The sequence below is a fragment of the Mesoplodon mirus genome (assembly GCF_964341445.2).
Source record: "Mesoplodon mirus genome assembly, chromosome: 8".
NCBI lineage: Eukaryota > Metazoa > Chordata > Mammalia > Artiodactyla > Ziphiidae > Mesoplodon > Mesoplodon mirus.
In genome coordinates, this window is record NC_138984.1 from 99,780,673 (window position 1) to 99,804,401 (window position 23,729).

The 23,729-nt window shown below is 34.4% G+C and overlaps 1 protein-coding gene across 1 annotated transcript in view; it reads left to right on the forward strand.

Annotated features, from left to right (window-relative positions):
- Nucleotides 1-23,729, forward strand: part of MAP3K2 (mitogen-activated protein kinase kinase kinase 2) — a 92,836-nt gene that overhangs the window by 53,660 nt on the left and 15,447 nt on the right. The window contains exons 4-15 of the mRNA XM_082630064.1: nucleotides 643-683; nucleotides 2,187-2,286; nucleotides 7,396-7,509; nucleotides 7,678-7,765; nucleotides 11,092-11,222; nucleotides 12,153-12,232; nucleotides 13,515-13,582; nucleotides 13,759-13,851; nucleotides 14,554-14,760; nucleotides 16,191-16,339; nucleotides 16,720-16,851; nucleotides 21,181-21,310. Of these exons, the coding sequence (XP_082486190.1) occupies nucleotides 643-683; nucleotides 2,187-2,286; nucleotides 7,396-7,509; nucleotides 7,678-7,765; nucleotides 11,092-11,222; nucleotides 12,153-12,232; nucleotides 13,515-13,582; nucleotides 13,759-13,851; nucleotides 14,554-14,760; nucleotides 16,191-16,339; nucleotides 16,720-16,851; nucleotides 21,181-21,310 (1,333 nt within the window). The remainder of the gene's footprint in view (nucleotides 1-642; nucleotides 684-2,186; nucleotides 2,287-7,395; nucleotides 7,510-7,677; nucleotides 7,766-11,091; nucleotides 11,223-12,152; nucleotides 12,233-13,514; nucleotides 13,583-13,758; nucleotides 13,852-14,553; nucleotides 14,761-16,190; nucleotides 16,340-16,719; nucleotides 16,852-21,180; nucleotides 21,311-23,729) is intronic.

Here is a 23,729-nt window from a genome sequence, read left to right on the forward strand (position 1 = left end):
CGTTATTCTATGAATTACTTTCTTTGAATATCCTAATCTTATAGAGGGCTTGTTTAAAGTGATTAGCTTTTACACTTTCGAATCAAGTGTTTTGTTATTTGTCATACATTTTTCCATAGGGTGTCTGTTTTGTTTTGTTTTTTTAAATGGTAGTTTCATTTAATGCGGTAACTTCTCTCTAGAGTTGATACTTCATCCAGTTCTTAAGGCACGTAACACAAGCAAATGGTTTTTATTTAAAATAGTCTATTATTCTGTATATTTACAGATGAAGACCATTTTGATTCTTTTTTTAATTAATTTTTATTGGAGTATAATATAAAATTTGTTTGGGATGTCTAACATAAAAAGTGGAAATACAGTATTCTATATTTCCCTGTAACAGAATTAACAAATGTCGCAGGCCCATGATGCCATCACTGATAGATCTTGGTGCTCTTTCCTGTTGAGCCCAGATTCAGCAACCTAATTCTCAGCTCAGCTCTTTGGTAGACACTATCAATTGATTGGAGTTGACACTGAAAATGAAACCTCCTTCCCCCTCTGCTCTATTTTAAATGAGTGACTAAGAAAAAAAAAAAGTGATTTAGAAATTCTGGAAATTTTATCTGATCTCTGAAATGATTTATTATTTCATTATAGAATGATGTCCGAGTCAAATTTGAACACAGAGGAGAAAAAAGGTAAGGAAGGAAACATTATATGTCGGTTTATTGATATAATCAAATGCATGTCCTAGTAAAGACCATTAGAGGTTGCTTTTAGATTTTAATGAAGGTTCTTGGCTTACAAATTGAGAATGGAATAGTCCTTGGTAACTGTAATGTGTACTTGGACTTAAGATAGAACCTGTCAAAATTCATGCTAAACATCAGAAATGATTAATGTTTTTACTTTGCAGTACTAGGAAATAAATAAGGTCATTGCATAATGCAGTTTTAAATATTACCATTTTTAAAAATTTTTACTCAGTGGAAATTAAATGTATTTCTCCTTATTATAATTGTATCATCCCTTCAGATACTATATAGAATTTAGGTGTGTGGACTTAAATTCACAATTTTGATTATTCTCAAGAGACTTTAATCATATGACCTGTATTTAATTAACAACATTGAGAAAAGTGAGTTGGAATGGTGACTACAAATTACTTAGTGGAGGTGGAAGCCTAGCCTTCAACTGGGTATCTGTATCTCAGTGGAATGGTGGAAGTCGTAGTAGTGGTGGTTGACAACAGAATTGCTAAACAAGACCTAATAGGAGTTAGAGAAGATGGGATTTTACTTCTATTATTAGTGTCTCATTAAATTAATTTATTGAAAGATCTATCCATTTTAAGAAATTTTAAAAGGCTCATAAATCATACAACCTGAAGATGTAAAAATGTTTTACACGGAGATGGTTAAAAAAAAGAGGGGGGGACATACCAGATATACCATACATGTATTGTCCAATCTACTTTTTTCCTATTTACAATTCTTTATGGATATTTTCTCAATTTTTTTTATTCATTGAGCACTATTTATTGAGTACTTACTAAATGCTAGGCTATGAAGGGAATAAAGTAAGTGAAATAGACATGATCCCTCCTGTTAAAAAACCTACGGTCTAGTAGAGTAGTCTCCAAGCTTAGGTGCATGGTCCCCAGGGGCAACACAAGTCAATCCTTTGTGAAATACAAAGAAAATTCTAGAATTTAAAAATTTTAACTCTTTAAAGATATTTATCTGGGGGAGATATGCTTACACGATATATATATGTGCTCAGAAATGTTGAGTTGATAAGGGTATAGGAATCAAAATTTGGATCCCTGGAGAACAGCTTTATTCTTTTTAACAGTTTTGATGCATTTCATCGTATGGATGTCACATAGTTAAGTTTAATCACTTTCCTCAATGAACATTTTACGTTGCTCTTTTATGTTCATGTAACACTTGCAGCACAAATTATAAAGTGCAAGACATTTAGAGAATTTCCTTTTTATAATTTTTATTAAGATAGAACAAACTTCAGAGTTCTTAAACTTTGTGTTGAAATATTGGTGCATTTGATCAAAAATGTGCCATTGTAGTGTGTAAGTGAATGTTTACATTTTAACTTAATTTTATATTTCTCTATCCAAGTTGCAAGTAAGTTGTTTAACTATGCCTAAGAAAATAAAATATATAAAAATTCTGTCTATATAGAATCCTTCAGTTTCCCAGACCAGTTAAACTGGAAGATCTGAGGTCTAAAGCTAAAATTGCCTTTGGACAGTCTATGGACCTACATTATACCAATAATGAGGTAAACATGTACAGTTTAACTTTCAATAGTTCTTATTTTGGAAAACAGTGTGTTTATTTAAGAGATTGTTTTAGGATGGTTGTGCTTTTATTTGGGGCTTGATAAGGATATGGTATTTTAGAGAGGAATAAGATAACAAGTAAATTTTAACTTATTAAAATGAGTTTTTTCATTGTGGAAGATACTGAAAGGTGCTACTGTGCAAATAATTGAGAATCTATTAAAGGAGGAAATACATGCATTACTTAGAGGTTTGCTGCTTATTTGTGTTTTATTTTTACTCTTTGTTCTTTATTGATGAACTCTCTTTTCTTTTCATACTGTATACTTGTCTACAGCAACAGAGCTTTGGTAGTTGGACAGTTTAGTTAAAGCTTAAAGGATTACTTTCATGTTTGTAAGGACGTGATTAGATCATCATGTTTATATTGGGGGTCAGTACGTGTAATCTTAAGGGCTCACTGTGACATGCAGGATCTCTGTGTTCTGGGGAATCCCTTTGCAACCTTCTGTAAAATTTGGATTGCAAATCTCTGAGATTTCTTTCAAGTCCTATGATCTCAGATCAAGATCTTGAGATTTAAAAAATTTTAGGGACACTTTAGTTAATTGGTTAATTTGGTTTTTTCCCTGTCGAAAAATACTGTTGAACTTGCCAGGCATGATGGCTATGATTTATGAATTACAGCTCCTCATGGAGTTTATAGACTTGTGGTCGAAGCAGACAGTTAATAATTGAATTGTTTAAATAGATGAAGTTCTTTGAAGGAAATGCGTAAAGTGTTATGATAAAGACAAGGGCAGTAGGTGTCCTATTTAGGTAGTACTAAGGAAGAGCTGAGTGAGGTAGTAATATTTAATTGTTGAGATCTGAAGTATGAAAAGCCAACCCTGCAGAGAGTTTGAGGGGAACAACATTCCTGACAGAGCAGCTTGAGAACAGAGCACACGCAGATCCTAAGATGGAAAAGACTTGTGTGTCAGGAATAGAAAAAGTGTCAGTGGGAATGGAGTGACAGTGGAAAGCTCGGTAAAAATTAATTTGAGAAAATGTGAACATACTTTGCAAATGTTAGAGCATTGTGCTAATAAACATATTTGAAACACTAGATTTTCAAATGAATTATTATTTTAAAGCAAAAGAACATGCTAATGTAGCTTGTCTCAAGAAACCACTTATAACTGAAAGTGGAAAATATTTTGATAAAGTAAAAATCCATATCCAAATAATATTTCTGAACAAAGTGGTGAGTGTTATACTGTGGTAATACCTTAAAGTTTTATTTTTCAAATACTTTTTTGGGTTTTCAGTTAGCCATGAACACCTCTTGTTGCCTGGCCCTCTCGTGATACTTATTTCTGTTTGTGCTGGCCTGGTTTCCATCTGCCAGCCCCTGAGACTCTGAGGGCTTTTCAGAGGTATGGCTGTAGGGTGTAAGCTGAAGTACATATGGCGGTGGGGAATTGGGATTGGCGATATGAGGCTCAAGGATGTGGTGGGAGGTGGGGATGGGTGGGCCCCGCTTACCCACGGTGGTAACTAGCTGGATCGGATACCCTTTATGGGGCTCCTTCTCTTCCCTGTCTTCCCCATTCCCCAATCCGTGTTTCCTAGTATCTTTTATAAACATACTTGAATCTTTATCTCATGTTATGATTCTAAGGAACCCAGTTATATCTTTGTTTTGGTTTTGTTTGGTCTAAAATTGTATCATGGAAAACTTTCAAATACCAAGATACATTGACTACAATATTGTCTTGATCTGTGAGCTTAGTAGTTCTGTCAAGAAAAATGAAGTTAGTTTGACATGATTTGTTCATATTGTGCCTGTCTGAGCTCCTAAAATTGCTGTTTGTTTTCTGAGTTCTCCCAATTTGTTTATAGGCATACCTTGGAGATACTGCAGGTTCAGTTCCAGACCACTACAATACAGTGACTATTGCAATACAACTAGTCACATGAATTGTTTGGTTTCCCAGTGCATGTAAAAGTTATGCTCACATTATAATATAGTCTCTTAAATGTGCAATAGCATTATGTCTAAAAAAATCTTACTTAAAAATACTTCTATTGCTAAAAAATTCTAACCATCATCTTAGCCTTCAGCAAACTGTAATCTGTTTGTAATAGTAACATCAAAGGTCACTGGTCATAGATCACCATAACAATTATAATAATAGTGAAAAAGTTTGAAATATTTGGAAGAATTACCAAAATGTGACACAGAGACATAAGGGAAGTAAATGCTGTTGGAGAAATGGTGCCAGTAGACTTGCAGCAGGGGTGCCACAGACCTTCAATTTGTAAAAAACACGGTATCTGTGAAGTGCAGTAAAGTGAAGCACACTAAAACAAGGGGTGCCTGCATATAATTTTTTCTAGGGTTTTCGTGAGGACTGACATCAAGCTAATTGATCTGTAGTTTTAGGAACCCTCTCCCGTTGTCTAAAAATTGGAAAATGTCTCCATTTCCATTTCTTTTTCTCATGCTTTCTAAAGGATTTCTGAGAGTGGTTTTGCCAGTATGCTGGGTAGCCTCTTGGCAGAAATGTGGTGGAGGAGGCATTGGGGGAACATTACATTGTTTAAAATTGTCTTGCAACTCTGAGTTTCTGTGAGAATCTGTGATTCTGTGAGTTAACCATGTCCTGATTCACATCATGACAAGCCCAGGGCATGTCCTTGGACACTGGGGGCACCAGGGAAAGACTTAACAAGGGGTATTAGTTTCGTGGACTTGTAGACAAGCTAAAAACTCATTTAGACTGCTTGCTTTTCCAGTTCTATAAATATTTTTTCTCGTGTAATATAAAATCCTCTGTTCTAAAAGACTTTAAACTTCTGGTTTGCCAGAATTGAAACAAGCAAATTTAAGCTGGGATTGGTTGGATCTGTGAGTTAGGCTACTCTTTATCTAATAAAGTGTCGGGTGTGTGTGTATTGTCACAGGAGATAAATGGGGGTGTGCAGGCAAAAGTAAGTGGGTTTTCTAAGACCTTTTCCATTTTAGATAGGTAGAGGAGGACAAGCCTTTCTATGGGCAGTTTTCATGTTTCACTATGTAAAGTTAGGAAGATAATTAACTTATTTCAAATTTAGGTTCTATTTAATGGGGTTTTGGACTTAATTTTTAGTTTCCTTTCCAGAAATGATTTTTATTAACGTACAACTGGATTTATCAGTAATAAGCCAGAGACAAATAGATTTTATGAATGAGGCCAAAATGAATTCACCAAGCAGGGAAATATTGGGTGACTTATTTAGTATAATTTAGGTAGGGTGGAACTTGTTCGTGACTCTTAGTCCTTGTTTTAAAATTTGTAATAAGTGATCTCAGTACATATAAGGGATTACATCAGTGATACAGACAGTAGTCCAGGGTGCCACTCCAGGTACTCCAGAATGTCCAGATTTCACTTTTGTAAGCTAAAGAAGAGCGGAATCATTTATGTTCATACTTTGTTACTGTGATTTAAATTAGTGTCTTTTGCTTCCAAAGCAGCAGTATCTTGGAGAAGTAAACAATCCAATTATAAATAATGTGTAGTTAAAGTAAACATTCAGGTTTCCCCCTAACTGAAAAGTTGGCAGAACAATCCTCTTCATTGCTTTAAAATGTTTTCTAGTGCTTAAAATATAATTTAAAAACTATTAAAGATGGGGACAAGGTGTACCAATATGGTTCATGATTGATAGGAAAATGAAAGGAATTTAATTAAGTAGATCAGACTTGTTCTATGATACCAGTTAATATTCTTTTTTTATTAGAAAAAAATTCTCACAGAGAAAAAAAGGCCTGATAGTAGCTAAATTGTGACAGTATAAAACTAGCTATATAAAGCAGAAACTAATAAAAAAAATGTTAAAAAAAAACTAGCTATATGAACAGAAATTGGGAATATAATTTCAAGTACAGAGTAAGTAAATGTAAGCAGATTGTATGATGTAATTCACATTAGTTCTGCTTTGTATTTGTGTTTGGCAGCCTTTCTTAAAACAAGGAATAGTTTTCATAAAGAAATCTATGGAGAATGAATGCACACCATGTCAGCTAGTGGGTTTGGGTGCAGATGAAGCTTTTACCCTATGATATTTATTAAACAATATTTACCAAGTATTTGGTTTTTGACGTGCTCTGTGTTCATTGCTGGCTTAGGGGGAGTCCTTACCCGCAAGGTATTTGTACTGTAGAGGACCCTTAACTAACTAGGCCTTTATGTTTGATTGGCTTATATACTGTGTTAGTTAGTGCCGGCTCACAAGTATGGAATATGTTCACTTGTTTTTATCCTGTCCTTTCAATGAAACGGAATGTACTTTGAAGATTATTGACAAAGTCATCTTAAGCTACTAAGTTTACATTTTTTAAAAAAGAAGTATTTTGTTTAGTAGTATGAATCATGCTTTTTCCTCACAGGCTGTTCAGGTGCTTTTGTCCCTTAAAACATCTGATCCATGAGAGAGGACTAATGAAAGCAGATTTCAACATTCAGGGGTTACTGTAGGATGGCTCACCCATTTAGCTTACTTGTTTTAGACTGTAGTGGTCAAGTCAGAGATAAGAGCGCCAGGTAGGCTGTAGATTGCAGGTACATTACTGGTGGCACCCCTCCATGGCATCCGTCACTGATGCTCATTGTATTTTGTATGTTGGTAAGCATACAGGGTGAGGACGAGAATCTGTGGTTGCTATTAAAAAAGTAAAACTTTCATCAATGCTGATAAAAGATAGTACTTTTATTTTACATAGTTTTTGTATATGTTCCTTAATGCTGTTTTGAGGTGAAGATACTATAGCTTAAGTTTAATAATATTATGGAAATATCCTAGAAAATTGATCTTTAATCTTTAAATGTGTTTTCTAGAAGAGTTTAATGTTCAGTAAAGAAAAAAAATTTATTAATCCATATTCATTTTATGATTTTAGCGATGGTAGGATGGGAAGAGCAAAACAATCTAGATACATGTATTCATTCAGAATTTCATTATATTGACAAATCAAAGAGCAAGGTATTTTGAGATTTATAATTCCATAGTAATGGAGATGCTCCTGGGAGGACTTGACCTGGTGAGATGGCTACACAATTCCTATGTTCCCTTTTGTTTAGTTGGTGATTCCATTAACCACCCAAGATGACTTGGACAAAGCTGTGGAACTGCTGGATCGTAGTATTCATATGAAGAGCCTCAAAATATTACTTGTAATAAATGGAAGTACACAGGTATGAATTGGGATTTTTTTTTTCAGTGAGGATTATAGGATTAATGCTTGTAAAAGTCAATATATGAAACATAGTTACATAGAATGCCTGGGTTATATTTGGTAGGGGAAAGGATTCTGATTAAAGCCCTAAAGGGGAAGAATAGCATGAATCTTTTTTTCTTCATAGGCTACTAACTTAGAGCCATTGCCATCACTAGAAGATTTGGATAACACAGTATTTGGAGCAGAGAGGAAAAAAAGACTTTCTATAGTAGGTAAGAAAGCTAGCGTCAAAATCATGAAATGGGTGATTTCTTGGTTTCATCTCCATCCTTTAAAGTAGGGCAACACCTAAACATAATCCTGATAAATAGCAGCCTATCTCTGTACTCTTTGTAATTTAGTTCAGTTAACTATGTTCTGGTATCTGATGTCCCTTGAAAAGTTAATGTCAAGTATTACACGATTAGCAGTCTCCAGTTTAAATATTTCCTTTCTTTATATACCCAGGGTATTTTGATGTTTAACAAGTTAAAAGGAAACCTCAAGAGCGTTTTAATTGTACAAATAAGCTGAAGGGAAAAAAATTAAAAGAAGTAATTCTAACATATTAAAATTAATGGATGGACTAAGTTCATAAACCTTTCTCTAAGTTTTAGTTATTGCCAAGAATGCTACCAAAAGAAAGATTGCTAAGAATTTCCAGATTATGTTTTATAATTACTTTATTAGTCATTAAAAATACACTTATATTTAAATTTATGGTAAAAAGAAAAACGGATCCTGTGTGCCTTTTTTTTTTTTTTTTTTTTTTTAAAGGAGGCCTATTAGAGAGGCATAGGCTGGGCAGAGGTGCTCTGAACTCCCCAGTTCTGTGTATCTTCTTCAATTTGTATAAAACATTGATAATCTACATTTTTATATGATAAAAACATTTCATTGCTCAAAAAACACTGTTATAAATCTTTTTAACAGGGCAGTGAATATGAGTATTAAAGATAGCATGAAAACATATGTGAGGGATGGATTTAAAGGGGGAAGTAGGAGACATAAAACAGATGAATAAGGAGGAAGCAGGAAGGGAATCTAAGACTGGTGATAGAAGAGGATTGTTAGTCATGAAAGAAAAGATTAAATTAGCATGTGAACCAACCAAAAAATCTGTTATTCATCTTCTGTTTTGGTACCCAAAAGCTTTTTTATGACTACTTCCTTCTAAGTGTCTGTCTTTTGTCTTACTTTGGGTTTCAGAAGTGTTGGAAGTATGACCAGCAGAGATAATATACAAGTAAAATAAAAATTGCTTGTCTTCATTTGGATGCATTTTGATATAATTTAAATTTTTGATGAAAGAACATTAGGGGTACCTGAATTCAAATTCCAGCTCTATAATTAACCTGAGACCAATAACATTGTCCTCATCTTTAAATCATGGGATTGTTGTAGCAGTCAATTGAGAGAACACTTTTTTTCTTTTTAATAAATTTATTTATTTATTTATTTTTGGCTGTGTTGGGTCTTCGTTGCTGCGCATGGGCTTTCTCTAGTTGTGCCGAGTGGGGGCTACTCTTCCTTATGGTGCCTGGGCTTCTTATCGTGGTGGCTTCTCTTGTTGCAGAGCAAGGGCTCTAGGTGCACGGGCTTCAGTAGTTGTGGCGCAAGGGCTCAGTAGTTGTGGCTCATGGGCTCTAGAGCACAGGCCCAGTAGTTGTGGTGCATGGGCGCAGTTGCTCCGTGGCATGTGGGATCTTCCCAGACCCAGGCTCGAACCTGTGTCCCCTGCATTGGCAAGAGGATTCTTAACCACTGCACCACCAGGGAAGTCCCTGAGAGAATACTTTTAAACTACATTTTGCTTTTCAAACTAGAAAGCATGACTATTATTAATCATACACTTCTTTCTTTATCCTTTTTCTTATCATTATAGTACCTATCATTTTAAAGTAAAAAATTGCTAATTCATCTTAGTTGCATTAGACAGAACAAGCTAAATACATTAAATTGACATTTTAAATTCATTTTGATGTAAAACTGTACTGAATGTCTCACTGTTATTCTACTAATAAATATTCTTGTTTGACTTCAGTGCCAACATAAGAAGAAACTGGAAATTGTAAAGTATAAAATTTACTAGTCTTTTCTTGGCACCTCTTTAAACTTGAAATGGCTTTGATAGATACGACCATTATCTTTTTTCCTTATGTATTGATCATTATCTCCTTCAATTATTTTTACAAAAGATAGAGGAAGAACTTCCTTTGGGATGGGAGTATATGCTGGTGTGGAGGTTTTGACCAAGAGTGCATTGGCATACCTATTAATAACAAAGTTTCCAAAAAATGGGTTATTAAGTAAGAAGATGAAGAAATTTTCTAAGCTTTTTTTCTTCCCTATCTGCTTCGAATAATGAGTATATTTATCTTCGTTTATAAATAGGGGCATATGGAAGAAATAAAAATATTAGGGACATTGTGATCATAGTTCTTACAAAGCCCAAATCAACCACTGGCTCAGTAGTTCCTAATAATTTTGGAGTCCCGTGTAGAAAAATTATCTTTTTCACGCATATCTCTTGATAATCACTTTGTTTTCTTTCTCCCTATCTCTTCACTAACAAATGCCGACACGTATTTACAGTGACCCCTTTACATGAGGCAACAGCCTTTTTTGCTTTAAATCTGACCAGAACTCAAATGCTCACATGATTTCATCATATCTTTTTTATAGTTTAATTTCAAAAAATAAGGAGGAAAGCTGAGAAACTGTATTAATAAACATAGCATAATTAGATGAACTGTATTAGATTCTCTAATTTTCTAAACTATGAAGAAATTTAAATTCCAGGAATATGGCTTGCCACCAAAAGCCTAATTTTAAGTACCCAAGAATAAAGTCCAGGATTCCAAATTGGAAACATTCTAATGTTGACTAAATGACTAAGAAGTAACCTCACTTTAGGTTTCTAAAGATTAAAGAGCAGCAATGAAAAGAACATCATGTAGACAGATGTGCACAGCATATGTTCATTATGAATAATTTTGCCATCACAACACCCTTGCAAAGGAGAGATTTAGTCCCATGTTTACAGATGAGGAAACAGGTTCATGGCGACTGGATAACTTTCCCAAAGACACAGAGCTGGTAAATAACTGGAACTGAGGTTTAAATTGAGGTTAGACTGTAAAGCCCATATTCTTTCCGCTACATCATGATGCCTTCCATAAATTACATTAAGGGGTAACATATACCAGGGTACAAGTGACCTTTGGAAGTGCAGAAGCAGTGGCATTTATCTAAAAGTCTTTATTATCAATATAATACTCATAATGCAGTTGTCAGCAGTCAGAAGAACATACCACCTAATAAATGTAAGTGAATATTACAATAAGGTTAATAATTACAGTAGGTGAGAGTTTAGAAAGGAATAAAAACATTTGAAGTTTTACAGACATGAGTGCTCCGACAAGCTTTAATAAAAACTAGATTTCAGTTGCTAAAAGCATTTGTATTATAGTCCAGAAATTTTGAGTGTATATTTAATTAAAACAAGAATTGGTTCCCTGCTGGAATTTATAAAATCATATAATTTTTCTCCTTTGAGGTCCCACTAGTAGAGATAGAAGCTCCCCTCCCCCTGGATACATTCCAGATGAATTACACCAGGTTGCCCGGAATGGGTCATTTACCAGTATCAACAGTGAAGGAGAGTTCATTCCAGAGAGCATGGACCAAGTAAGCAAAATTTGGATGTGGTTTTTAATTTCATTTAAAGGGATGTTGTCAGGGAATAGTGTGGTTTGGCAGGTATATGGCGGAGGGGGTATTTGTTTTACCTCTTCTCCAATCCCATATCTTCCTTTATAAGCGAACAAAATAGTAGAAATATAGGAAAAACCCCACTAATTTACGTGTCTGTGTGCATTCATGTATAAAGAAAGGTGGAATAAGGCTGATTTTCTTACGTTGCTCATCCATAAGTGAATGAATGCATTTGTTTATAATCCTGGGATTAACATTCGGATTTTTATACATTAACATTTGAAAGACACAATAAAACTATAAATATTTAACTTTGTGAAGCTGAGGTTTGTCTACTTTCTAAAACATTTTAAAATGTTTTTTAAAGTTTTGTGGTATTGAAGTATTTTCATGGATTTGCTATTGTTCTCTTAACATTACATTGGCTGCTTATATTATTACAGGAGTTTACATTTTCTAATAATGTAGCAGTCATGGTGTCATTTGTTTCAATTTGGGTGGCGCCTTTGTTCAGTTTTCAGTAAACAAAATTATGTGAAGTGTTTTAGCTTTTAATTATTTAGATAATAATCCAGAGAGAAAGAAATAGAAAATTCCTATTTTTGTTAGGAAATTTTGAAGTTGTAGCCTACCTACAAGGACAACTATTTTTAAAACATTTAAAAAAGAATAACTCTGGGGATGACTGCTGTTGGATATGGATTTTCTTTTTTGGGTACTGAAAGTGTTCTGAGATTATGGTGAGGGTTATACATTCTCAATATTAACCACTAAACTGAACTGTATGCTTTAAATGGGTGAATTTTATGATACATGAATTATATCTCAATAAAGCTGTTTTTAAAAAACAGTAACTTCTGGTTATATCATGCAGACTCAAGGTGGACCCATTTATTTTTCTAGATGCTGGACCCATTATCTTTAAGCAGCCCTGAAAATTCTGGCTCAGGAAGTTGTCCATCACTTGATAGCCCTCTGGATGGGTAATGTTGATTGTAGTTTTTGTTTTTTAATATATGTGGGTAAATATGCATATATATAACATGTCAAAGTATCAACTCTTTTGTGCTACATTCAGAGGAATGTAGTTGATACTCATCTATACTTACGGCAAATTGATTTTTTCAGTTTGGACAAATTTCTTAACTTCATGGGCTCAGTATCTTTTTTAGTTAAAATGATATCTGATTATAATATTTTGAGTTTCCTGCTTGCTAAATTGTGTTTGAAACTAAGGGCAAACTTAGAATTTATGTACGTTTACTTTTAAACCTGTGTTGGTGAAGCTGCTGTCAAATTTTTCATAATAGGATTTGTTTTGGAGATTCTTGAGTTGTTGCACCTTTCAGGATTATGTTCATTCTGGCACCAAATTATAAATAACATATATTCTTGGTAATTATGTCCCAGTATTTTGCTCAATTAAAGTTTAAGTACTTTTGTGAGACAACTGTTCAGGAATATAAGCTGGGGCAAGTTGCACCTGTGAATTTTTGGTTACAAGTGCTCCCTCTCTCTTGGTCTCAATAGGACAGTGTTCACCTGTAGCATGCAAAGTCAATATCTCTATTAAGATCATGACCTATTTAATCTCTGGAATTGGTCTATGAAAGCAAATTTGGAAAATATAACTAATATTGTATGGAACTTTATGTTTAATTTTTTGTTACCCATGTACATGAAACCTTTGTCTGTGCCCATGTCTATCTCAAGATAGATATTTAAAACATTTAAGAAATTCAGGGAAATTGTGTTGTGAAAGCTATCTATTGAGTACTTAATATTTGAAAGACACTGTCCTGAGGTATAAAATTGATGAGTTAGACATTATTATCTCCTTGTTACAAATGCAGAAATAGTCTCAGAAAGGTGATTTGCCAAGGTTGCAATAGCTAGTTTAAGTGGCAGAGCTAGGATTGAAACACAGGTGTTTCCATGCATCTCTAATTCCAAAATGTATCATTCTTACCACTGTACTCTGTGGGTTAATTTTAAAAGCCAGGCTTTTTGTGGTGCATGTACCAAATAAGTGTTTGAAAAGAAGTTCCCCCTTTCTCAGTTAATGTTTCAGAGAGAGCGTATATATGTATATATATATGTATGTGTGTGTGTATATATGTATGTATATATAAAATATATGTTATTTTATATATGTATGTATGTATATATACACATACATACAGATAGATATTGGTATTACATAGAGATTTTTTTAAACGTCTTAAATATTTTGTCTTAAAATAACAAGACTTTTTCTACTTTTAGAGAGAGCTATCCAAAATCACGAATGCCTAGGGCCCAGAGCTACCCAGATAATCATCAGGAATTTTCAGGTTAGACTGTTCACATTCTAAATGTTTAAATGTTATGTCATTGAGTAATCTTTTGACTGGGAGGGTGAGGGGACTTTTTAAAAAAATCAAATAAAAATGAGTAAATGTGTTTTTCATCATTGGAAATATTTGACTTTTGTATAACTTGTATACAACTTTCTTGTGTGTCTTAATAGACTATGATAACCCTATCTTTGAGAAATTTGGAAAAGGAGGAACATATCCAAGGAGGTATCATGTTTCATATCATCATCAAGACTATAATGATGGTAAGTTTATTAGATCAAAGAACAGTTTGTTAAAAATCTCAGAAAAATAAACTTGTTACTATATCACTTAGTTTTCTGCTTAAAACTTTTTTTAAAGATATTGGATCATAATTAAAACGACAATAACAGCTTTATGCCAACTTACCTCATAATACTTATCTTTCCCCTGGAAAAAAAAAAGGAGTGGTTAAAAATGGTATTAATTAGAAAATTATTCCTTGATGTTGAAATGCATACTTGAATTGTCCTTTTAAGGAAAAAAAATTGCTGCCTATAAACTTTCCAATTTTTATTTTGTATTTTAAATCATTATTGGAAATGAGAGTAAAATATATTTTTTCTCCTTTTTATACAAAACTGAGGGAGTTCTATGCTTTTATGAATGCGTGTGTGTTAACATGAGGTTATTTGAATTTATATTCAGATTCTGTTTCTTTTTTCCCCACTTTTCATTTCTGCTTTCACTTTTCTCTTCTTTGTATTTTTATTTTTTACTTCATGATTCAGTGTTAACAAAGATATTTCTTTGCACTCTTAAAAAATACTATTCTTAAGTTTAAAACATATAATCAAATAATTGCTGTTTTAGTTTCTTGGCCTAGTCACAGAACAAATTTCTGTTCCTTATGTTACAAATTTTAAATACTTTTAATTATAATATATTAATAAAAGTTGCAAGGTAATTCTGTTTTCACTTTGTAGGTCGTAAAACTTTTCCAAGAGCTAGAAGGACCCAGGGGACCAGCTTCCGGTCTCCTGTGAGTTTCAGTCCTACAGACCACTCCTTAAGCACTAGTAGTGGAAGCAGTATCTTTACCCCAGAGTATGATGAGAGTCGAATAAGAAGAAGGGGAAGTGACATAGACAATCCTACTTTGACTGTAACGGACATCAGCCCACCCAGCCGCTGTGAGTAATAGAAATTAGCATAGTGAAATGTGTAGCAGAGCCTTTGCAGAATTTTATAGTATTAAAAAAGAATAAATACCAAGCCAGTCTTCATGGTGAGACCAGAATCTCAAAAGAGGTAAAAATGGTATTTCTAAAGGTGGTTGTAATGTCAGGTATAAGCATGGTATTACTGCTGTTACTTTAAATGATTCTGTCCTTTGCTTTTATTAGGAAAATTGGTACCAATTAGTCATTCATTCATTCATTCCGCATATCCTTATTGAGTGCTTAGCTCTGAGATTTCAAATATGGCCTCTAAGATGTAATCTAACGGGGAGAATGATGTGCATAGGAATTCACCAGTTAAGGAGGTGACGTGCGCAAGAGGCCATGATATATTCTGAAAACGGGGAATAGTTCATTTTTGGCTGAAGTGGAGGGTATCTTACTTGAAACAGTGGAAGTAGAATTAGAATGGTGACTAAGGCTGGATTGTGCAGTATTTGAACTTCATCATGTAAGCAATGCATAAAAGATTCACGCTCAAAGATGTTTATTGCAGCAGTATGTTTATACTCTGAGTTCCTCTCTTTTGTGCTAGTGTGTTGTCATATTTTACTTTCATATCTGCTACTCACTACATTGCTGCTAGTTTTGCCTTAGACAACTATATTTTAAAGTGATTAAAAATAGGAGAAGAATGTCTTTTAAATATACCTCCAGTTTATTTCTGTAGATCTTTATGTCAATCCAAGATTCTGTCAGGTATCAAATTCCTTTTGCCTGAAGAATTGTTTTTAACCTTTTCTTGTAGTACGAGTCTACTGGTAATAAATTCTTTCAGCTTTTGTTTGTTTGAAAAACTCATATTTCTCCTTTATTTTTGAAAAATATATTTTTCTGGGTACAGAGTTCTGGGCAGTTTTTTTTCTTTCAGCACTTTAAAGTTATTTCTCCATTGTCTTCTGGCTTGTATACTTTCTGAGGAGAAGTCTGCTGTATTTCTTATCTTTGTTCCTCTGTATATAATGTGCTTTTTCCCCCCGCTGACTGCTTTCGAGATTTCCTGTTGTTAGAATGAGAGCGATGGTCTTTCCAGCTTTCTACGTTGTAGGCAGTTGAAAAACTAACTACAGATATTACTGCAGTAAAGATTAGAAGTAGTGCATCTTACATAATCAGTGGCATCTTAAATTGAGTGAAAGATGCTATTACGTTTATAATCAGGTGAAAAAAGTCTCATTGGAAAAAATTAGTCATAGGGATCTGAACCTTGTTTGGGTTTAGAATTCTTACAGTTTTCAAAGATGATGATCATTATGAATTTGGATGAACATGATTTTCCCTTAATATCCAAGCATATTCAATTAAGGATATCACTAATGCAGTAGTCCTTAACCATTGTGTGCCATTGGGCTATTCCATTTTAAGAAAATGTTCTTTTTTAGCACCCCGTGCTCCAACCAACTGGAGATTGGGCAAACTGCTTGGCCAGGGAGCCTTTGGCAGGGTCTACCTCTGTTATGATGTTGATACAGGAAGAGAATTGGCTGTTAAGCAAGTTCAGTTTGACCCAGATAGCCCTGAGACCAGCAAGGTAAGAATCACTGCATAAGCTACTTTGTCACATTATCAGAAGCATTTTTACTAAAATAAATATAACACATAATAGAATTTTTTGTTTTTCCTCAATACAAATTATTTGAAAAAAAAATAGATAACTAGATATGTTTGTTTGCTTTGTACTATGGATTTTTCTCTTTTAGTACTCAGTTATATTCCTAATGTGATTTAGTGTTGCTTTAGCATACCATCAAGGACTGTTACAATAGTTATTATTGATAGAGACTTTAAAATGTTTGTTCCTTGGGAAGTGAAAATTACAGAGTGAAATCACCCTGATGGTCCATGAAGTTAGAATTTTTTTGCTTTTACTAGCAATGCTGTAAAGACTTAACAGTGAGTTCTGTCTTTCAGGAAGTAAATGCACTTGAGTGTGAAATTCAGTTGTTGAAAAACTTGCTGCATGAGCGAATTGTTCAGTATTATGGCTGTTTGAGGGATCCCCAAGAAAAAACACTTTCCATATTTATGGAATATATGCCAGGGGTAAGTTAGTACATCCTTTGAAAATAGAGATATTCTATTTAAAGTCTTAGTTGAGAATAAAGAAAAACAACAAAACTTTGATTATAAAATGTTAAGGACATTTTGGAAGAGTTTTAAATGAGAACTGGGTAATATAATTTTATTTTCTGTCTTCTTCATCGATCTTTGTATTTTTTAGCTCATTTTTTAAAGATACTAAAGTATACGAAAATAGGTTACAGACATCATAGCAGTCTATACTCAGGCTTCCCTAAATGCCCTAAAAATAACCTGTAATAACTGGTTTATCCAAACCAGGACTTAGTCCAGGACCACACATTACATTTTTCTGCTGCGTCTCTTATTCCTCTTTTAATCTAGAACAGTTTTAGGTGACAGATTTGACAAAGAGACCAAGCTGTTGGTGCTTTGTGACCACCTCGAGGGGTGGGATAGAGAGGGTGGGAGGAAGATGCAAGAGGGAGGAGATACGGGGATATACATATAGGTATAGCTGATTCACTTTGTTATAAAGCAGAAACTAACACACCATTGTAAAGCAATTATACTCCAATAAAGTCGTTAAGAAAAAAAAAAAGAAAGAGACCAAACTAGTTGTTCTGTTGACAGTCTCATCTCATAGATTTCTCCCCTTGCATCCTCGTGGTGGTGTTTAGTTTGTTCGTTTATCCCTGTATTTCCTGTAAACTCCAAGTTAGATCTAAAATCTAAATTATATTCCAATTCAGCATTTATTTGCATGCATCCTAAATGATGCTGGGCATCCCATTAGGAGACGTACAATTTCTGGTTGTTCTACTGGTAGTGATGCCAAGATTGACTGCTTGACTAGGATGATTGACGTCCTGATTCTTCCATTGTAAAGTTTCGTTTTTTCCTGAAGACCAGAAAGTAATCTGGGCTTACAGCAGTGGCACATAGGAATATCCAGTTCCTTTTCAACCATCCACCTAATGTTTTTAACACAGATTGATAGTCATTGCCTGAGTCAGTAATTTCATTGGGAGGTGAAAAATGTGATTTGCAAAAAACTCTGTCATTCCTTCTTCATTATTTTTAGTATTTGTAGAGTACATTCTAATACTAATGATTTTCAAGATGGTGGTATATTTACTCACTTAAAAATACGTTCATTCTTATAATAGGCAGTATATGTTAGAAAAAGGCTTGATTTATGGGTCTTTGAGGAAATAGCTTATTAGAATTGCATGTAGAATGTACAGGTTGCAGTTTAATCTTATGGATCAATAAAACTGTGGATCAGTATCTCATAGTACAGTTGTCCCTCGGTATCCCCAGGGAATTGGTTCCAGGACCTCCCACGGCTATCAAAATCCAAAGATGCTCAAGTCCTTTATATAATGGTGTAGTATTTTTTGCATATAAGCTACGCATATCCTCCCATATACTTTGTCATCTCTTAATTACTGATAATAACTAATACACTGTAAATGCTATGTAAATAGTTACAACTACAATGTAAATGCTATGTAAATAGTTGCCAGTGCAGCAAATTCAAATTTTGCTTTCTGGAACTTTCTGGAATTTTTTTTTCCAAATATTTTCAATCATCAGTTGGTTGAATCCCCAGATGTGAGGCCTGAGAATACAGGCCAATTGTAATGGTCTTAAACCATCCTCGGTCTTACAACAGCAACAGTAAATTTTACTTTGATTTTTATCTTCATGAATAATTGTTTATAGGGACACCACTGTTATTCATCATTGCTGCTTTTTTATTTTCAAAGATTATGTTGGCAGTGTAAATTGTTTTTTAAAATTTAGTCTACAGCAGTAATCCAAAAGAAGGAGAAAGCTGTGAACCTTTATTTTAGTACTATCTGTGATGGAAAAAGTGGAAATATCAATTCCCCCAGTGGAAGTAAATTATGATGGCATTGTCCAAGGGAGTATATATTAAAAATTAAAACTGTGAAGCCCATGTAGCAAAGTTGGAGGAAGTACTTAGAGAGAGGAAAAGAATATAAAATGCTTTTTAATATTGGTAATGATTTTTTAAAAGTATCTGTATTTGGACAAGAACAGAAGAAACTTAAAAAAATGAAAATGTATTATGTTGGGATTGTGATTGACTTTTCTCTTATTCAGATTCCCATTACTGTTTGTGCAACAAATATTTAAATTAAAAATAAGGAAATAACTATGAATAAATGTGAATAGAGACCCAGATTGTTGAAGATAAAATTAATTAAAATGGCTCATTGGTTAGAACCAGTTTACATCGCAAATGGAGATATGGGTAATCTTTATATATTTAGCAATCTTAAGACTAAACTAGAACTATTCAGGAAGAGGCGTTAGATCATGTTTCTCATTAGGTTTTGTAAAGGAGCTGTCTGTTCAAAGTCTAGGTTATCACTCCTTGAATTTGAAAAGCATGTTACTAAATTAATGATAGTTCACTGACAATCTAAATGAATTATGTGTACGGCAAGCCCATGGCATATATGGGATGGACATAGATGTTCCTAGACTTTCCTGAATCTCCAAGTCTGTAAATGATGCTATATAATTTCTTTAATTTAATTTGGTATAATGGACCCCTTTATGCCCTGGATTCAAGCTTTGCCAAAATTGTCATTCCATTCTTCAGTTTTTCCCAACATAACATTCCATTCCTTAGTCTATTTGAACTACTTTCACACTAGAACCATAACTTTCTTTTATTTCCAATACCTGGCCTAGCAGTTGACTTCTCTCTGTTACTCTTACACACACACACACACACACAGTTTTTATCTGACACAGTGCTTTCCAGCCCATTCCAGTTGTTCCCACTGAAGAGGGTAATATTTTCCTGTTACACAGCAGTAAACAGACTACACTGATGGAGCTGTTAGCAGCATGGGCCACTGGCCCAGCTGCCCGAGGTCCCAGAGGATCTGTAAGTCTGACACTCATTTGCAGCCTACAAGTATCTGGGGGCTTATAGTTTGGAAAGCTCAGTTCTAGCTGTGTTATTTTGTGCATTACTGCAAGTAGAGACATAATAAGTTGACTGAAGAACAAGCCGCATTGAGTTATAGGTATGACTGGTTGTCTGGGTTCACTCACTGCCTAAGGCTTTCCATGCGTGTTTGCAAGTTGGGGTCAGCAGAATTTCATCTTGCTGTCTCTTCAGGGGTTGCTCATGAATAGTGGAAACAGCAAATGGCTAAACCTGTAAAATCCAAGGATCTATTTTTATATGACAAAGTACACAGTTTACCACACTCAAGGAAAGACAGGAACGTTTGGATATGTTATCTCTAAAAGATTTTGTCCCTCAGGAAGCATTTTATTTCCATCTTTTAAAGTCGTGATTATGTATCAAATTTGCACATTGGAGTCAGCAGGGAAGCTTTTTCAAAATTCAGGTGCCTATGTCTCACCAGATTGATTCCCTATTCTCAGAGATGGCACCTCATCCTGCGTAAAACATGTAAGAAAATTAGAAGTTCCTTTTAAATTTTCTCACGTTTTGAACTAAAATGGTGAGTATATAAAAGAAAAACTTTAAAATCTCACGTGTGTTCTGATCTTCTAATCATACCCATTCTTTCTCCTGAGAAGTAAATTTGCAGGTATCAATAAAACTGTGTTTTAAAAACAGAGTAAGAACAAAAACAAAATTAAAGTAGGACGTATACAGAAGAGCAAGTAGGAAAGTCGAAAATGTATTCAGGGTAAAAACAATGCAAGATAAAAGCACTGGAGAATTTTAAAGAATACAGTTGCAAGGAACAGGAGATAGAACCGGCATAGTCATAGAAACAAGGGTATCAGTCAAAGAAAAGTTTTAAAGGCTTCCTTCCACAATTCTAGTCAGGGAATATAGTAGAGCTTTATGTTAAATTAATGGCATATAATGTCCTTCCTGAGAATTCCTGTGCTGTCCAATTAAAGCCTCCCAGTCATGAACTAGGATGCTCCAAATTAAAATGTCTAGTTTTAAGATATATAAGTCATGGGAATGTAATATACAGCATAAGGAATATAGTCAATAATACTGTAATAACTTTATACAGAGATAGATGGTTACCAGACTCATCGTGGTGATCATTTTGTAATGCATTTAAATGTCAAATCACTATGTTATACACCTGAAACTAACATGACATTGTATGTCAACTGAACTTCAATTAAAAATAAATAAAATATTGTAAAGCAGTTATACTCCAATAAAGATGTTAAAAATAAAATAAAGATCACTTTATTCAGTTGATAAGAATAATAAATACCCATGTACACATCTTTAAAAATAAAGATTTACTAGTAGTTTTCATTTCAAACCATACTAAAGTTTTCTTTCATCTTCTTTTATCCTAGGGTTCAATTAAGGACCAACTAAAAGCATATGGAGCTCTTACTGAGAATGTGACTAGGAAATACACACGTCAGATTCTGGAGGGAGTCCATTATTTGCACAGTAACATGATTGTTCATAGAGATATAAAAGGTAAGTAATGAGGTATTTTTTAAGTACACAGTTCTTTTCTTTTAACGAAACATGTGCTGTGGTTAAGAAATTCAACATTTAATACATGTACCTTTAAAATACCATGGGAAAACAGTTCCAGCTAGTTGTGTTGTTCAGGTCGCCACAAGAGGGAAGCTCCCCTGTTGGGGCTCACAGGATCAGTAAAGTTCAAATGAACATGAAAATGAGACATGTTTTCACATATAGCGCACAGGCATTCGAACGTAGCGGTTAAGAATAGGGGCTCTAGGGCCTCCCTGGTGGCGCAGTGGTTGAGAGTCCGCCTGCCGATGCAGGGGATACGGGTTCGTGCCCCGGTCTGGGAGGATCCCATATGCCGCGGAGCGGCTGGGCCCGTGAGCCATGGCCGCTGGGCCTGCGCGTCCGGAGCCTGTGCTCCGCAACGGGAGAGGCCACAACAGTGAGAGGCCCGCATACCGCAAAAAGAAAAAAAAAAAAAAAAAAAAAAAAAAAGAATAGGGGCTCTAAATTTGACCTGATTCAGATTCAGGCTTTATCCATCACCACATGTGTGACCTAGACGAGACAATCTCTCTGTGCCTCAGTTCCTCATTTTTAAGGAGGGTGATAATAGTGAACAGCTCACAGGATTCTTACAAGGATTAAATGAGTTAATGCATATAACATGCTTAAAACCATTCTTGGTACCTAGAAAGCACTCAAAAGTTAGTTATGGTGATGATGTACTTTATGCTGAGATCATATTTAAAGCTGAGGGAGTGGACCTCATTACCTAAGGGAGAGAATGAGAAGAGAGACCAAGACTGAGCTTTGATAAACTGCAACTCAGTTAAGCTCACTTTTTAAAACTCAAAAACTCAACTCTTTTCATGGATCAGTTACATAAGGTAACTGCATGAAGTGAGACAGAATAGTGGTGGAGGTATGTAAGTTTGAGAGTCATAAAACTGTACTGCAAAGCACACTGAGAGGCTTCATTCTGTAAAAACCAGGTTGTGACCCGAATATAAAGATCACTTTATTCAATCATTTGACGAGAATAATGAACAAATACACAACACACATTTATAAATAATAAATTGAAAATTTTTTTTCATTGGTCTTTCTAGGTTCTCTTACGAGCTACCAGGAATTTACTTCCTTTCTGTGGTATATCACACCCTGAATATGGCCATATTCAGGCTAAAGAGAACATTCCTAACCAGTGTCTGGTCACAGAGTAGGATCTGCTGCAGAATGTCTGAGCCAGATCACATGTAAAGAATGGACCTTACTAGTGAGTCTTAGAGGATGACAGCATGGCTCATGATCTGAAAGAAATAGGAGCCTGTCTTTCACCTCAGGGTCTACCCAGCTTAGGCAGACCTCAGCTATCAAGTTCAAAACCCTAAAGCTTAAAGAGCCACATAAGGCGGTGACCATTTTGTAATGTATGGAAATGCTGCATCACAATATTGTATATCCTGCAACTAACATAGTGTTGTAGGTCAAGTATACTTCAATTTTAAAAAAACACATAGGAAAATGATTTGATTGTGAATTATTCTATTAGGAATAATCTCTATTCAAGCCAGTTTCTCTTTACCCCTGATAATAAGATAAGGTAAAGGAACCAAGGGGAGCTACCCCACAAGCGGATCCTCCTCTAACCTTGCCAGTAAAATGAGGAGGTTGAAAACAAGCTGATTTAAAAACATTATAGGGGAAATATATCGATAAGAAAAATGTAAGGTATGAAATTGGATAAAGCAGTATGATCTCAAGTTTGTTCTTCTAGGTCATACTTTAATTTTACAATCTCTACATGATTATTTCCAAGTGGCAGAATGAGTGATAGTTGTTTTTCTCCTGCATACTTTTTACTTTTTATGTATTTCCTAAATTTTGATAATGAGCAGTTTTTAAATGGCGAGGGCAAAGGAAAGCTAGTTGATTACTTTTAAGTTTAGACTTATGAGTTCATAATGAAACCTAGGGTAAAAATTAATTGATCATTGTTGCTAGGGAACCAACTCATTATTTCATAATAGGGTTTCTTTATTGGACCTTTTATGATCTGTACTGAGGACTAAATGGTGGATGAAAGGAAACTTACCTTTACAAAAATATTTTGGCTAACAAATGAAGCAGGAATGATAGAATAGTACCATTTTACAATGACTGACAGATTAGTAGACATAAGCACTAAACATTAATAGCTGTTAACATCACTTCACACAGACAATCTATCGTTACATACTTCCTATTCATAGACTATATCATTATCTACAAAGTAGTTTTGCAAAAAAAAAATTTTTTTTGAACCTGAATCTGATCAAGCCTCTAGATTCAGCTACCAAATTGGAGAATTATAGAACATATATATAGAACAGATGAACATGTTAAATGACTCCTTGGGATGGACTCAGCAAAATCT